General features: G+C 32.5%; 1 protein-coding gene across 1 annotated transcript in view; it reads right to left on the bottom strand.

The window, feature by feature from the left end:
* The window catches only part of EYS (eyes shut homolog), a gene marked incomplete at both ends in the record, with an annotated part of 1,444,019 nt that overhangs the window by 1,305,647 nt on the left and 123,062 nt on the right, over positions 1-15,310 (bottom strand). Inside the window, 2 exon segments of the mRNA XM_080665107.1 lie at positions 3,387-3,647; positions 12,899-13,065. Of these exon segments, the coding sequence (XP_080521233.1) occupies positions 3,387-3,647; positions 12,899-13,065 (428 nt within the window).

Genomic DNA, 15,310 nt, shown 5'->3' with positions numbered 1-15,310 from the left:
CCTGCACACCTCCCACTGGGGATGTGCCCACAACCAAGCTACATGCCCTTCACCGGAATCGAACCTGGGACCCTTCAGTCTGCAGGCTGATGCTCTATCCACTGAGCCAAACCGGTTTTGGCAAGTGAGTCTATCTTAATATTATAAAGAACTGTGAGAAGATACACTTTTCAAAAGAAGAAAATTGATAGTCTAAAAATTATTCCAAATAGAAGAATTTCACATTTTGAATACTGAATATTTTTTATTACTCCAAAAATGAAAATCAAAATAAGATAAAATCTTGCATATTAAACTTAAAAAAAAAGTTAAAACTTAATGTTTGCTATGGTGAATGTATATAGAATAATACACACACTGCTGGTGAATATATAGAAAAGAACAAGGGTTTGGTTGTATAAAACAAAAATAAATAAATAAACAAATAATCCATATGTATTTCCTTTGACCTAGCAATTCTATTTCAAGTATGGTGCATGCATTTAAGTAAATATTTTAAAGTCACTAAAAGTAAGGATTTATATTTATCTTACAGATAGCCAGTGATGTTCACAATTCATGTATAAGTTAAATAAACTAGGTTATAAATCTATGTACATGAAATACAATATTAATTATCCATAAGGGTGTTTGATCTTTCCACAACATAATATCGGTAAGCATCTATAAAGAGAAAAGTAAAACATTTCTGGGCTCATCTTTGGAAAGTGAGGATGGTTGCTTCAAATCTTAAACTTTTAATTATTAAATAACAAAGAAAACAATAAATTAACAAAGTTAAAGACAAAAGTTAACTTTGGTTTCTAGGTTCTAGATTTAATAGAAAAAAAAATACAAAGAAGTGGATATCCTGAGGATTCCAATGAGCTCTAGCATATAGAACGGACTCACACTCTCCTATGCCACCAAAGCCCTACGGTACAACATGTAGAGTCATACTATCTCATATTGGGAATAATATCTGAGATATAAGCCAACATATTAGGACAGTAGCAATCAGGCATCACTATTTGAGAGTGCATAAAGGGATCTGGATTCCACCTAAAGCACAAAAGAGCTGAAATACACTATCGAATGTCTACAGGAGCAGGAGTTAACGGATAAAGAAAAGGAGGTCTGTGAAAAAAAATGATATTCATGGAACTTGAAAATGTTTTTATTCCCAAGGTACCAAATCTTAAAAAGAGAATTGTCTAGTTGGCTTCTGGGAGAGTAGAGAACCACAGATATGTGCAAGTTGAATTGATAATATATAAGACCATCTCAGAGGAGTTTGTTTAAAGATAGGAGTACTCGTTATGGAAATCAATTGAAAAGAAGGCAGTATATCAAGGATGCTTAGATCAGGCCCATTCAAAATAGGGAAAAGCTGGGTGTAATTTTGTAGAATAATTTAGATCCTCCTGCTGGTAAAAAAAATAAAATAAAAAACAACCTCTCTAGCTCTTTCAGTTACCAAGAAAACTGTGAGAGGAGGAAAAAGAGAATGTGGTAACTCAAATCAAGAAGCGAGAGAAACACATGTGGATGAAAAATGTGGTCCTAGGAACAGTAACCTCACAGGTTGATCTGATCATAAATTCCTAACTGGAAAGATCATGGTGGATAGTCATGCCATGGACATACAACTTCTTTATAAAAGGCTCATCTGTCCATTGTTTCTGTGCATCTAGATTAACACACCTTTGAAATGATTCTTTTCAGACCCTTCTCCTAAGACATAACCACTCTCAAGAGAGCAAATACCCTGTTACTGTGTGAAGAGTTTAGAAGTAGGACTGAATACGTTGAAACAGGGAAAATTCACAGAGTTATTTCCAATCTGGGGAAAATAAACATCATAGAAAATACCAGTCTTCTGGATAATATAGGCCGCTAAATCTTAAATTGAGTTTAATTTGAAAAGTAAAATAAAAGTAATCACATTTTTATTCCCAGCTGGGAAGTGAGTTGTACCAAGTTTCTATTATAAACCAATGGTAAGTATTGCATATATATGTGGTTTACCCATATGAAAAACATATATGTATAACACATATTTAATGTTCATATAATGTATACAGTCTTAATACATAAAATGATAGATTGCTCACTGATTATAAGTATGTACATATGTTTAAGCATGGTATGTACATATAGTCTATGCACACATTAAATGATATATACTTTTAGTAATCATATTAAGAAAAGTAAAATTTAATTTATTTTATTTTATGTATAACTGATGCTTAAAACTATATTATCACAAAATTTCAGAGGAGATACTATGTTATAAAAACAGGTATGTGAATATATATATATATATATGTATATATATATATATGTTTTTTTCTAAGGGAGATAACTGTATTTCAACAATTCTAGCACACTTTTTGCTATTTTATTCTTATGTTTGGAATGTGAAATATGAAGTAATGGTATCAACTTTTTAGCAAGATTACCAGAATTTGTGCACTCAAATATTTCCATCTTTTAAAAGCTAATCTGGATGGCAATATATTTATTCCAATGATAGCACCATTTCCATTTTTAGAACTTATCTTTTTAAATTGCCTCCAAAACTTTCATCATAGTACTTTAAATAGGGAAACTGATTTTCATTTTAAGATGGAAATCCAAATAACTTTTAAAGTTGGGTCTGTTCAATAAAATGAAATGTCAAACTTAAAAAAAATATTTGACCAGTACTGAAAGTTAGTTGTGATTTAAAAGTAACAATATTATTTTCTTCGTGTATGGCTTCCTTACTGCTTTCTCTAAGGCAATTATAGTAAAGAATTTTTGAAATTATTATGAACAATCACTTCAATATAAGGCCAAGCATAAAACTGCAAGTAACAAAATTTGAATGTTTACTATCTTACATTTTTATGTCAAAAACTGCTTTACTACTACGTAGACACTATGAATCTCATCTATGACTTTACAGAGGATATAGTATGTTAGTGATTTTATTTTTAAAATCTTATTAATTCTGGGTCATAAAACTGACCTAGAAAATACTGAGACCAACTTTTATTTTCAAACTAAAAAAAAAAGTTCTCAATATGCTTAGGCAGCCAAAGATGAGGTTGAAGGGCAGTACTAAAGCTGTTTAGGCAAAATTATTGGGAGGTTATGGAGTCTGTTTTTCTATTCAGACCTTTGACATATACATCATATTCTAAATGGTAGAGCCTGGCCTTATTAGCCTCATTTGCATGAGCCAAGGCTATGTAGTCAGCAATGTAATTGCCCGAAGAAGCAATTCTGTTATTCCAAGTGAATATATTTTTACTTTGCCAAATGAGAAAGCAGGCTACAACACCAATCATTAGACACATTTGAGTTATGTTAAATAAATGTATTAACATTTCCAATAGAGAATTTGATTTCTCAGGAAATACTTGCCTGTAAATCCAGGGACACACGTGCAGAAGAAATAGCCACTTAAAATGATACTGGTTGCTCCATTTTTGCAGGGCATAGATTTACAATCTTCACTTTCTATTTCACAGATGTTTCTTTCATATATTTGCAGACAGCTACAGTTATAGCTGTGCAAATGGACCTGGCAGAGGCCATGCAGTGATGTACTCTGGTTTCCTAAGCAATTTCCAACACTGAGAATACAGAATCTGCCGGTGTAACCAAGAGAAAAGCTGCATCTGAAACATGCAAAAACGAAAAACTCAATTAGTCATATAAGTTAACATATTTTAAGTGTTTATTGCATGTTTAGTCAAATGCACAGGATAAGAAATATAATAAAGATGGGTAGTGTCCATACTTGTCAAAATTTAATTTTGCTTACTGTGCAGAATAATGAATAAAAAGAACTTTTGCTGCAGACAGACCTAGATTCATATACAGGTTCTTCCCCTTAATTACTCCTACTTAATGTGACCTAGAATACTATCATCAATCCTGATGAGGCTCAATGACAGGATGTATGTGTCTGTGTGTGTATGTGTGTGTTTCCAGATTTTTGTAAAAAATATGCAGTAACGTGTTGTAGTGAGTGCCTGGCAATTAGGTTTTTATTCATTTACACTTTGCTAATAGTGCCTAATGTTAAGTTTTAGATCACCAAGGCATCCACTTCAATGGCATTATTTTTAACAAACATATGGCCAGCTACATAACTAGATAAAAAAACAGGCTGTCCAACATATGAAATTCCTCTTTATAGAAAGTCCTAGTTAACCCAGATAACTGACCTTTTGTGTGACCCTGCTTTCCTGTTCAGGCATTTAAATTCCTGCTATTGCCTTTTAAATTCACAAAAAGAGTGAACTTGTGAAACTTTATGCACCACACCTGACCCTTGACCCCAATCCAGGCTGAACCCCAGGTCTGCTCTCTGTCTCTTTACCTGAGATGTGACCTTGCTATGTGGCCCACATGTACCTTGTATTCTTCAGGATTTGTGGTAATAAAACTCATTTTTACAAAGTTCCCTGATGGTCGTTACTGAGATTCCTCTTAACAACCATATACAAGGGCCAGTCCAGCTGCAACATGGGCTTTGGTAGGGGAAATGTCTGTCGTTTTCCCAACTAGTAGTACCTGCCCAAGTGAGTGCCCCCGACATTCCTAGCAGAATAGTGACTGCCCAGGCATTCCTAGATGACAGGGGAGTGCCCAGGCATTTCTAGTCAATAACATCATTATCAATAGGCTGAGACCCGTGCAAAACAAGTTTGAAATATTTAGGATCATGCCTAAAAAAAATTGTTTTTTAATTAATAATAGGTTATTGATAGTATTTATTTGTTCACACCTATATTCATCCCATGAATATGCATATGCATTTTCTATGAGACTGGCATTGACCTAAATGATCTGATATGGAGGTAAACAAACCCGTGACTTTCCCTCAAAAGATGTGTTCTCTTCTTACCCTATCATAATGCTAATAAGTTTTATTTCAAACTGGAGGCCTGTTGCACGATATTCATGCAAGAATAGGCCTTCCTTCCCCTGGCTTTGTCCTGGCCACCGGGGAGCCTGCAAGTCTTTGCTCCCGGCAGAGCACTGCTCCTGTAGCTCCCTCTGCTGCCCGCCCCTCCCTGTCATAACAGGCATCCCGCCCCTCCTGGCCACTCCTCACCTGCATATGCAAATTAACCTTCCATCTTTGTTGGGCTAATTTGCATACTCACTCCTGATTGGCTGTGGGCGTAGTGGAGGTACGGTCAATTTACATGTTTGTCTATTATTAGGTAAGATGCTTGTGTATCTCAGTTTCTTAGTAGCCTATAATGTAAGTGCTTTGAAAGCAGGGACAATTGTCTTATTTAAATTTAATGCATATCGCCTAGCATATATGCAAGTATATGCTAGTGACCACCATAGAGAGAGGACCCAAGAAAATGTGTTCAATGAATAATGATTGAATAAATAAATGAGGTGCTGGAAAGACACTTAGAATTTGCAGGGAGGAGGGGAGGAGGCATGTGATAAGTAGTAGAATGTAATAATCCCTGCAGTTGAATTAAATGCAAATATTCTAGGAATTCCTTTTTTTTTTTTTTCTTTTGTTAATCCTCACTGGGGAAAGTTTTCTATTGACTTTTAGAAAGAGTGTTAGGGAGGCAGGCAGGAGGGAGGAAAGGAGGGAGGGAGAAGAGAGAAACATGGATAGAATATGAGTCAATTGGTTGCCTTCAACACAAGCCTCCGCTGGACTGGGGATGGAACTTGTGACCTTTTCATGTTCTAACCACTGTGAACACTGGCCATGGCTATTCTTAAAAGGAAATAAACCCAATCTGTCATGATAGGATAATGAGGCAGGAGTAGTATTATAATATGTTCTATTGAGCATACTATTATATATAACATTATTCAAACAAAATTTTTCACTCAATGCGATTATTCATCTAAGGTACAAATGAAAGGCTCTAACCAAATATTTTTGTATAACATTTTAAAGTGCTATATTACTTTGAATTTTGAAATATTTCTGTCCTTGAATACATGAATGCAATTCATAGATTCATCTTTTTAAGTATTGGTTTCAATGAATTTGAAAATCCTGACAAGACTGTGTTTATAGCAAACACAAAATTAATTCCTATAGTAATTTTAACTTAGCCAATATTTTTTAGATTTTGATGTACTTTTCTTTAAGATTGTTTTGAAAGATAGTCTCTTTCATGTAAATCTATTTGAAATGCTTGCAGGTTTAATGGGGATAGCAAAACTGGCTATCAACAAAGGAGGAATATTTTTCTGGACTTAGAAAGACATTGGTTTTTAACCTCTGTTTTCCTCATTTTGTATACACGCATCTTTTCAGCACCTCAGTTATTTATTAAATACATTGAATAAACATTCTTGGGTATTCTCTATATTCTAGGCACCACCTTAGGTAATGTGGATTACAAGTCATTTTAACATGATTGTATATTATATAATACTAGAGGCCCAGTGCATGAAATTCATGCACAGGTAGGGTCCTAGCAGCTTCCGGCTGCCGGCCAGGGCCTTCCTTCGTTCTGCACCTCCCCCTGGTGGTCAGCGCACGTCATAGCAAGTGATTGAACTCCCAGTCTGTTGAATGCCCAAGGGGACACTTTGCATATTAGACTTTTATATATATATATAGATAGATAGCCACATTTATTTATTTGTATATCACATATACAAACTGACAAAGCCTAAGAAAAAGAAAGAAAACATAAGGTAAGAAAAAAACTTAAATCATGGGTGATAATCTTTGTTCTAAAGTAAAGCGATTTTCAAGTATCCTTTGCCAACTATTCAAAGGGCACTTAAGATAATTACATAAACATGTCAATGAGTTGAGAAGAGCAATGTCAAATCACTTTGTTTGTTATTATTAATGAAAATTAACCTACTGAACCTAAGTCATTACACTCTTAAATTTATATGATGGTAGGTGTTTGGAGCCAGCTAGAATGTTAAAGTTCAATTAGTTCAAATCTTTTTTCTTGTATTTGTAAAAAAAACTTAGTCATTTAATGTAATTTGCCAAGGGTCATTGAGATTGTTAATGGCAGGCAGTATAATTGATGCTTTCATATATTCACAGCACTGGCCTTGGAGAAGGAACCTTAGTTCTAATTCTTCTTTTCTAACTTAATTCATAAATAAGTTTCTCTGTGCCATAGTTTTATCATCTGTAGAATTATTAGTACTACATCTATTTTACAGAAGACAATTAAATTTATTCATTACTAAGTAGGTAAGACTGTGACCAGCCATAGCAAATGTGCTTACGTTCACCTGAAATAAAATGACAAAAGGCAATTACTTCCCTTCAATGACTTCTCGCTTGCCCTGTCCCCAAAAACAACCAGTTAAACAAGCAAACAAACAAACAAAAACCCTAAATAAATATGTCACACAGCAAATCTTAACAAAAAAAAGGAATTCCCAGAATATTTATGTCACATGGCATATAAGTCTGCCTAAGTCATGCTTTAACCATTTTCTGTAGATTAATTATTAGTAGTGTTCATTTACTTTAAAAGTACTTGGATTGGGATAGTAAATTACATAGTGTCCTACATATATTAGTAAGATAATTATGTAGTTTTGTGTCTCAACCATACCAATTTAATCATAATGCTATTTTTCTATATACATATATTTTTTAAAAGCTTTTCTAAATAGACAACAGACCCTTTGTGAGAATAGGAAGGCCTATCATTTAATTCTTCGTACAATAATCTCTAATTTAATGAAAGCTAAATAAACCAGGAAATAATGCAGCAATAGAAATATATGATCATGGTAAGAGAGTAGGAATTTTGCAGATAGTAAGCAGTGGCCATTTCAAGATATATTTTGAAAAAAATACATAATTACCTAATAGATTAATTATAGGATATAGTAGAAGAAATTAATTTAGAATGTCTCCATCTTTCAGATCTTAGCAGTTTAGGACTGTACTACCCTTTACTACAAGGAAGATTTAGCAGGAGAAAAATTGCAGTAGAACTAAGAACCTGCATATCAAATTTGAGAAAATTAAACCCATAAGTCTACTAAACAATTGGAAATATGAGGCAATATCAGTTATCAATAGCAGACCCAGAATGGACAATCAATTTGCTTACATCACCATGCCTGAGAAAATCAGATCTCTTATTCCTGACTTAAATATAGCCCTCATATTTTTCAGTATTTCATTTGTTAACATCTCTCAAAAATATATATTCTACAGCAAATTAGGTCAATATTTTCTTTTTTCAAATATATTTTATTAATTTTTTACAGAGAGAAAGAGAGAGGGTTAGAGAATTAGAAACATCGATAAGAGAGAAACATCGATCATCTGCCTCCTGCACACTCCCCACTGGGTATGTGCCCGCAACCAAAGTGCATGCCCTTGACCAGAAGCGAACGTGGGATCCTTGAGTCCTCAAGGCAATGCTCTATCCACTGAGCCAAACCGGTTAGGGCTAGGTCAATATTTTCTGTTTGTAATATATTTCTATTTTCTGTGGCACCCCCTTTACTTTATACATTCGAATTTATATATGTCCTGGCCCATGTTTCTCAGTGGTTGGGCATCGTCCCTTGCACCAAAAGGTTTCAGGTTCAATTCCTGGTCAGGGCACATGAGTCAGTTGCAGGCTCAATCCCCAGTAGGGGGCATGCATGAGGCAGCCCATTGATGTTTTGCTCTCACATTAATGTTTCTCTCTCTCTCTCTCTCTCTCTCTCTCTCTCTCTCTCTCTCTCTCTCTCTGTCTTCTCCCTTCCTTCCTCTCTCTCTAAAAAAATAAATAAAATATTTTAAAAATAATTTTAAAGTATAACCTATCTACACACCTAATATTTAAAAAATCAGGATAATGACCTAACTCTAATATGAGAACATATAAAAGACACTAAATTGTTATTGAATGTAGTTATGTATAAAAATACATCTTTTGTAGAAATTACTGAACTCGAAGTTACATTGATGTGCTTACTTCTTTGCATCCATACACAGAATAATGGAAGCTGATGACAGTAGTTAGTTATTCAAAATTCAAGTAGGATGATATGATTTTCCAATATGGTTAACAAATTCCAATAAATTTCTGAATAAAGCATAATATTTTCTTGATTAACATGAAATTTTCCTTTCTGATTAATCCAATGATTATTACATTTTTGTAAAAGTATTTTGTGTCAATGCATATTGGCTCAGATATTCATAAAAAGGCTTTATAATCATATTAACATATATTGGAACTTTGGAATAGTTTAAACCTTGTAATAATGTTTTTTTAATCATGGAAGTATCCTGTGCAATGAAGGATTTATAGCATTTTCTACCCCCCACCTGCTAAAGGCCAGCTGTTTCAGTCAATTCCACTGATTAGAATGACCTTAATAATTTTCAAATTGTACCCAAAATGCAAGGACATCCCTTTGAAAACCATTGATCTAAAACAAATTTATCCAGTTTATTAAAGCACTCACCATGTTTTACCCATTATGTCAAGTATGTTTCATCATAATTAATAATATTCATAAATACTGATATGCATGCATATGGATGCCCAGTGCTAAGATAAATTACTAGTAAATTGAAAGCAATTCAGTGACAAGTACATCAATTTTGTAAAAAAAGAAAAAAGTCAATAAAATTATAGTGATCCACATATATTATTAAAATGTTTCAAATATTCTTATAAATTCCAAGAACTTTTACTTTGAGAAAAATAAATTGCACAAAAGACTTAATGAATGTATTACTATCTTCATTATTAAATAAATCAACAAGAATTTTACTTAAATTTGAAATAAGTGAATGATATAATTGAAAAGACAAAACAAATACATTAGGTGAAAGTCTAAGTTTAAAATATGGTCTCATTTTAAATATTGAAATTTAATGTTTTTTATCATTTAATGAAAATATATTCTAGGGATAGAAGAAGTTAAATATATTACTCTATTTGTTAGCCTAAATATCAAGATTATAATCTATATGCCTTATATACAGTAGATCCTCTATTAATATTGTTTGACTATATAATCATCAAATTTATTTCAAAATTGAGATATACTCCAGAGAAAGGTCATCTTAAAGGTTCTGAACAAACAGCTTCATGACATTTCATGTCTTAGAAGAAAATGTGAAAAGCAATGAAAAAGGTTAGACCTATATAAAGCTATTTAGATATTACCAAGAAAAATAAAAATCTGGCCCAGGTACACAAAATCATATTAACCACATGCACACAATTTTTGTTTGACACATGAATCTAAAGCATAAAGTCACAGAGCCAGAAGCTATAATATAGTCAATCTTTCACTTTATGTGCATACACATATATTGGTTTTCAGATGAAAGAAAAAAAATGATAATGTGAAGTATAATTGTATATACATTAGCTAAATTTCAACTCATACTATTATTAAAATTTAATTACACAAAACTACTCCTTTTAATTAGGTGTATTACAATTAATTTTCAGCATGAATATGGACATCACAATATTAACTTTAGAATTGCTTAAGTAAATAATCACCTCTATATCATTTTACTATAAAACTTAAGGAAGCTAGGTTATTTCATTTTTCCATGGCAAAATAAAGATGAAAAATAATATATCAATACATGTAAATGCAATAGAAAAATATGTCCAGCCACTAGAGAAAATGTGGCTTAGTATATCAAGACTCTTCAAAAACATGCATATATACATCATACATTTGCAGTCCAGTTTACTCCTTTTTTAATTTTTTTCAAAGTAAAATGTAACACAAAAACTTTTGCCTGGGAAGCAGGAAAATTTTCATGGTACATTAAAAATTAAAAATATAAACAAAATAAGAAATTCAACTTATTAAAAATGTTACTGATATTATGGCAGAAATTATAATAGTCTTAGAAATTAATAATTATTAGAGTTCCTGGTTCAGAAATAATTTAAGAAAACTCTGAACAAAATAGATTTCTGTGGCAAATTCACATAAAGCTGTATTTATTCAAGCCTCCAGACTCTACAGAAATAGGTTTGAAACTATACCTGATTTTATCATGGACTTCAAATTTTACACTTCAAAACAGAACTATTGCTTATAAATGAAAAATAGTGTTTTGGTCATATTTAGCATTACATGGAAAATGTAAGCTCCTAAAATAGTCCTTAAAAGAAACTGGTTTATTTGAAAGTTTCCCAAAAGTCAGCCATAAAATTAATTGCTATAACACAAACTACTTGTGTGTTTAGAAAGTAAAAATAATAGTTACTTTAGTAATTTAAAAATATATTTGCTTTCTCCATAAAATAGCCATGAGATGTGTTCTGAGGTAAATACTGATTTTACCTATGGATGATACATTACAAGGGATAGGAATCAGATCTTATTTCCAAACATTTTCCAATTAGAAAGTATTCAATAAAGGTTTAAGAAATGTGTGAGTGAGTGGGTTTCATTTTGTTATGCTGTTTCTGGTAGCAAGTAGGGATTGGTGAATTGAGCATAGATTAAAAACTTCATAAATGGGTTGGATACACAAAAACTTCACATTCTAGTGTTGAGAAATTGAAATCCAATACTTAACACAAAACTACGCTTTCCTGAGTGAAAACATAGCTGGGGGACAGCCCCCCGTTTCATTAAGTTTATATAAAATCTTTGGAAATGTTTTTGTTCCTTTTAGGGCAAAACTGTGGTAATACTTAAACCTTTGTAAAATACTTCATTTACATTATGTACTTTAAGCTGCACTCATAGAAAATATATTTCAATAGTATAATGTCTACGCATTAATTATCAACTGATTGTTAACATTATTATTATGTAGTTATTGTTAGTTTTCTTTATTCAAAGAAGTTGTTAAATTTGACATTATTATAGTACTACTAGAGGCCTGGTGCACAAAAATTGTACACTCGTGTAGGGGGTCCCTCACACCAGATTGTGAGAGGGTGTAGGCTAGGGAGGGACGCGGGAGGTTGGCCAGCCTGAGAGGGACCGTAGGGAGGCTCCAGGGCATGTCCAGCCCCTCTCACTTAGTTCCAACTGGCCGGACCCCAGCAGCAAGCTAACCCACCAGTTGGAGCGTCTGCCCCCTGGTGGTCAGTGCACATCATAGCGAGTGGATGAGCGGCTTAACATATCATTAGCATATTATTCTTTGATTGGTTGAATGGCTAAGCTGACGACCAGACACTTAGCATATTAGGCTTTTATTATATAGGAGGATCATTGTTTTACTTTATAAGTTTTTGTTTTACCTATTTTGGGTGTCTGTTGTTTGGCACATATGCTTATAATTGCCACATCTTCTAATGGATTAGATCTTTTCTCATTATATAATGAGGATGGTTTCACTAGTAACCATTTTTTTTTCTTTTAAAGTCTATTTTGTTTGATATTAATATAGATACTCCTGCTTTCAATGGTTGCTATGTGAATGATATATATTTTCCCAATCTGTTACTGTTAATCTAAATGTATATTTAAATGTAGACAATGTGTCTCCAATAGATGGCATATACTTGGGTATGTCTAGAAATTATCTAGGCTGAAAAATCTCTGCCTTTTGATTGAATTTTGAATCCACTTGATTTTAATATTATTATTTATATAGTTGGATTTATGTCTGCCATTTTCCTTTTTGTTTTTCTTATGTCTCATGTCCTTTTAATACCTTTATGCTTCTGATAATACCTCATTTTTATATTAAGTAAATAGTTTTCCAGGTCAAAATTTTAAAATTTTAATGTTATTTTTACTGTTTTATTTGTTATTTTCTTATTAGTTGCTCTGGGATTAACCATATACATCTTAATATATGAGAATCTATCCCAGATTTTATTTACCACAGATACTAACTTTAATTCTCATGTAATATAGAAAATGCATTTCTATATGTCTATATTCTTTTTCCTATATTTGTACTCATATTATTACATATAACATAATGTATAAATACCTAGATTTATTAAATTCATCTTCATAAATAGCTTCAAGTTGATACCGACTTTCTTGATAGTCAGTTGTATTTTCCAGATACATTTTCCCAGGCCTTCTGGGAATAAATAGACAAAAATATCCCTTATTTCCTTCTTCAGTCAAACAAATGCATCCATTTGCACACATCTATAAAAAATAAGAAATAAGAATATTTTAAATGTCTCTCAGTTTCTCTGTCTCTCTGTCATTCTCTCTTGCTTGCACTAACGCTCGCTGTCACTCTCACTCCCTCCCTCTCCCTTCCACTTTCTCTAAAAATCAATGGGAAAAAAAATATCCTCAGGTGAGGATTAACCAAAAAAAAAAAAAGAAAAAAGAAAAAATAGCCAACCAGTAGATACCAATGCATCCTGCTTATGCATGAATGTTTCTAACTGTTCTCCACAACAAATCAGAAGTAGGAAATATTTTTAGAAAACCTTTCTACAGTACAAAGAGTTTTTGTTATTGTTGTTATTGTTTGTTTGCTTTTTAACAAAATAAATGAAAGAATACTTTTGGGACTTCAGTCTTTGATGATGAAAACTGAAATAAACCTAAAATAAAGAAAACAGCAAAAATAACTTACCCTTTGCTCCATGAAATACTTGCTCCTAAAGGTAAAATTGTGAATTAACTAAAATAAGTTAATTACCAAGTCAAACAACTTACTTATCAAACTCACTTTAATATTACCATCATATTGTGCCTACCATATAAAACTATATATATAAATTCTTACGGAGCCTTTCAAGTAAAGCCCCACCAGCTGACAACCAAGGCTCTGAAGCATATAAATATCTTCTGATAACTTCTTCCTTCTGAAACACTTGTAAGATTCTGTTAAGGTGTTGTTTCCCCTCATTGCATAAATCTGAGAGAATTACTTTTCTTAGTAAATGGAATTGTCAACCTGAACAAACACACAATTCTGTAAAGATCCAATAAGATGCCCTCACTACCAAACTTGAGGACCTTAGACTCCAAACAGCACCCTGCTGTGAGACCAATGAAGATTCCTCTCTCCAACTGTGACAGTGACATGGGAACAGTTTCAGATCTGAACTCCAATTCCTTTTCATCAAATTCCCAAATGCTAAGTTTAGTTTGTCTCTTAAGAGTAAGAAAACATTTTAGGAAATGTTTGATTATAGGATCCAGTTTAATCTAGAGAGATAGGCATGGATCTTACAACTTCATCACCTAGCTAACTTAATGAACAGTGAATTCATATGGTCACATGAGTCTGCATTTCCAAGACAAAATTTTCCTTGAGCCACCTTTTGAAAATCTTTTTACACAGTTTTGTCAGGTCCTCAGTTGAGATTGACTACTCTTTGGCATTTCATAAGACATGACATTACACAAGCACCTACATATATTTTCATGGGGTCCTTTCAGTCTTGGACATCATGCATTCCTTCCTTCATGTTGTAAGTCTTATATATACCTTTCTAATTACTATAATTCCTCCAGGGACAATCTATAATTGCAGTGGCCGCTCTGTAGAAGTTTTGACAAGAACAAAATTGTTCATTTGACAGATGCATTAAAACAAAAAGAAAATCTCTACTCTCATGAGGAGAGATCCATCCAGTGTGTCTAACAGTGTTTGATGTATAATAACCCCTCTTCCATTTTTATACTTTGGGGATTAATAAGCACTAGGTTTTTAATTACATGGCTCCATGGAATTGTCAAGGGTATAAATTATTGTTTAATCTGTTTCATATTAATAACTTGTTTTGTGGGTATGTATCTCTGTAAAAATAAGTTTTTTCTATACTCAAGCCTCTACTACTCTTTGCAGCTGGGAGATAATTAACTTTTAACAATCATGATTTTACATCAGCCTGAATTTAGCTCCCCTTCACTTCTTTATTTTTGCTTTTTTTTTGGAAAATTATAAAATTTATTGATCATAAATATTTTCCTATCATTATATGTATATTGTAGGACCATTGATCAGATAGTTAAAAAAAAACAAGGAAAAGGAAAATGATAAACTGTACTTAAATTATATGTTTTGTCTTTGCCAAAAATTTAGCAAAGCTGTAAATGTGAATGGGTAATGCATTTAGTATTTTATATGAATAGAAAATTAGGCCCTTAGAGTTTTGGCATAAACTTGAAAGTCTTGATTAAAAAAAAATGAACATAGACATTTACTTATATTTAAGAGAGCTTATGTACATTCACAATAAATAAATGGGAAATGACTTTTTAGGCAAATGGGAATGATTATAAATCTTGAAAAACTATTCTATCATAGTTTCTTCAGATTGTTACTGGTTTTAAAAATACAAAATTGAAGTAACTAACATTTTAATAATTTATATACTTTAAAAGGTTTTCATCTTGTAATTTTTTTTATTGATTCACCTACACTGAT

Source organism: Plecotus auritus (assembly GCF_963455305.1).
Source record: "Plecotus auritus genome assembly, chromosome: 4".
Classification (NCBI taxonomy): domain Eukaryota; kingdom Metazoa; phylum Chordata; class Mammalia; order Chiroptera; family Vespertilionidae; genus Plecotus; species Plecotus auritus.
Note: the sequence above shows the minus strand (reverse complement) of the source record. Positions and strands in the feature narration are given on the sequence as shown.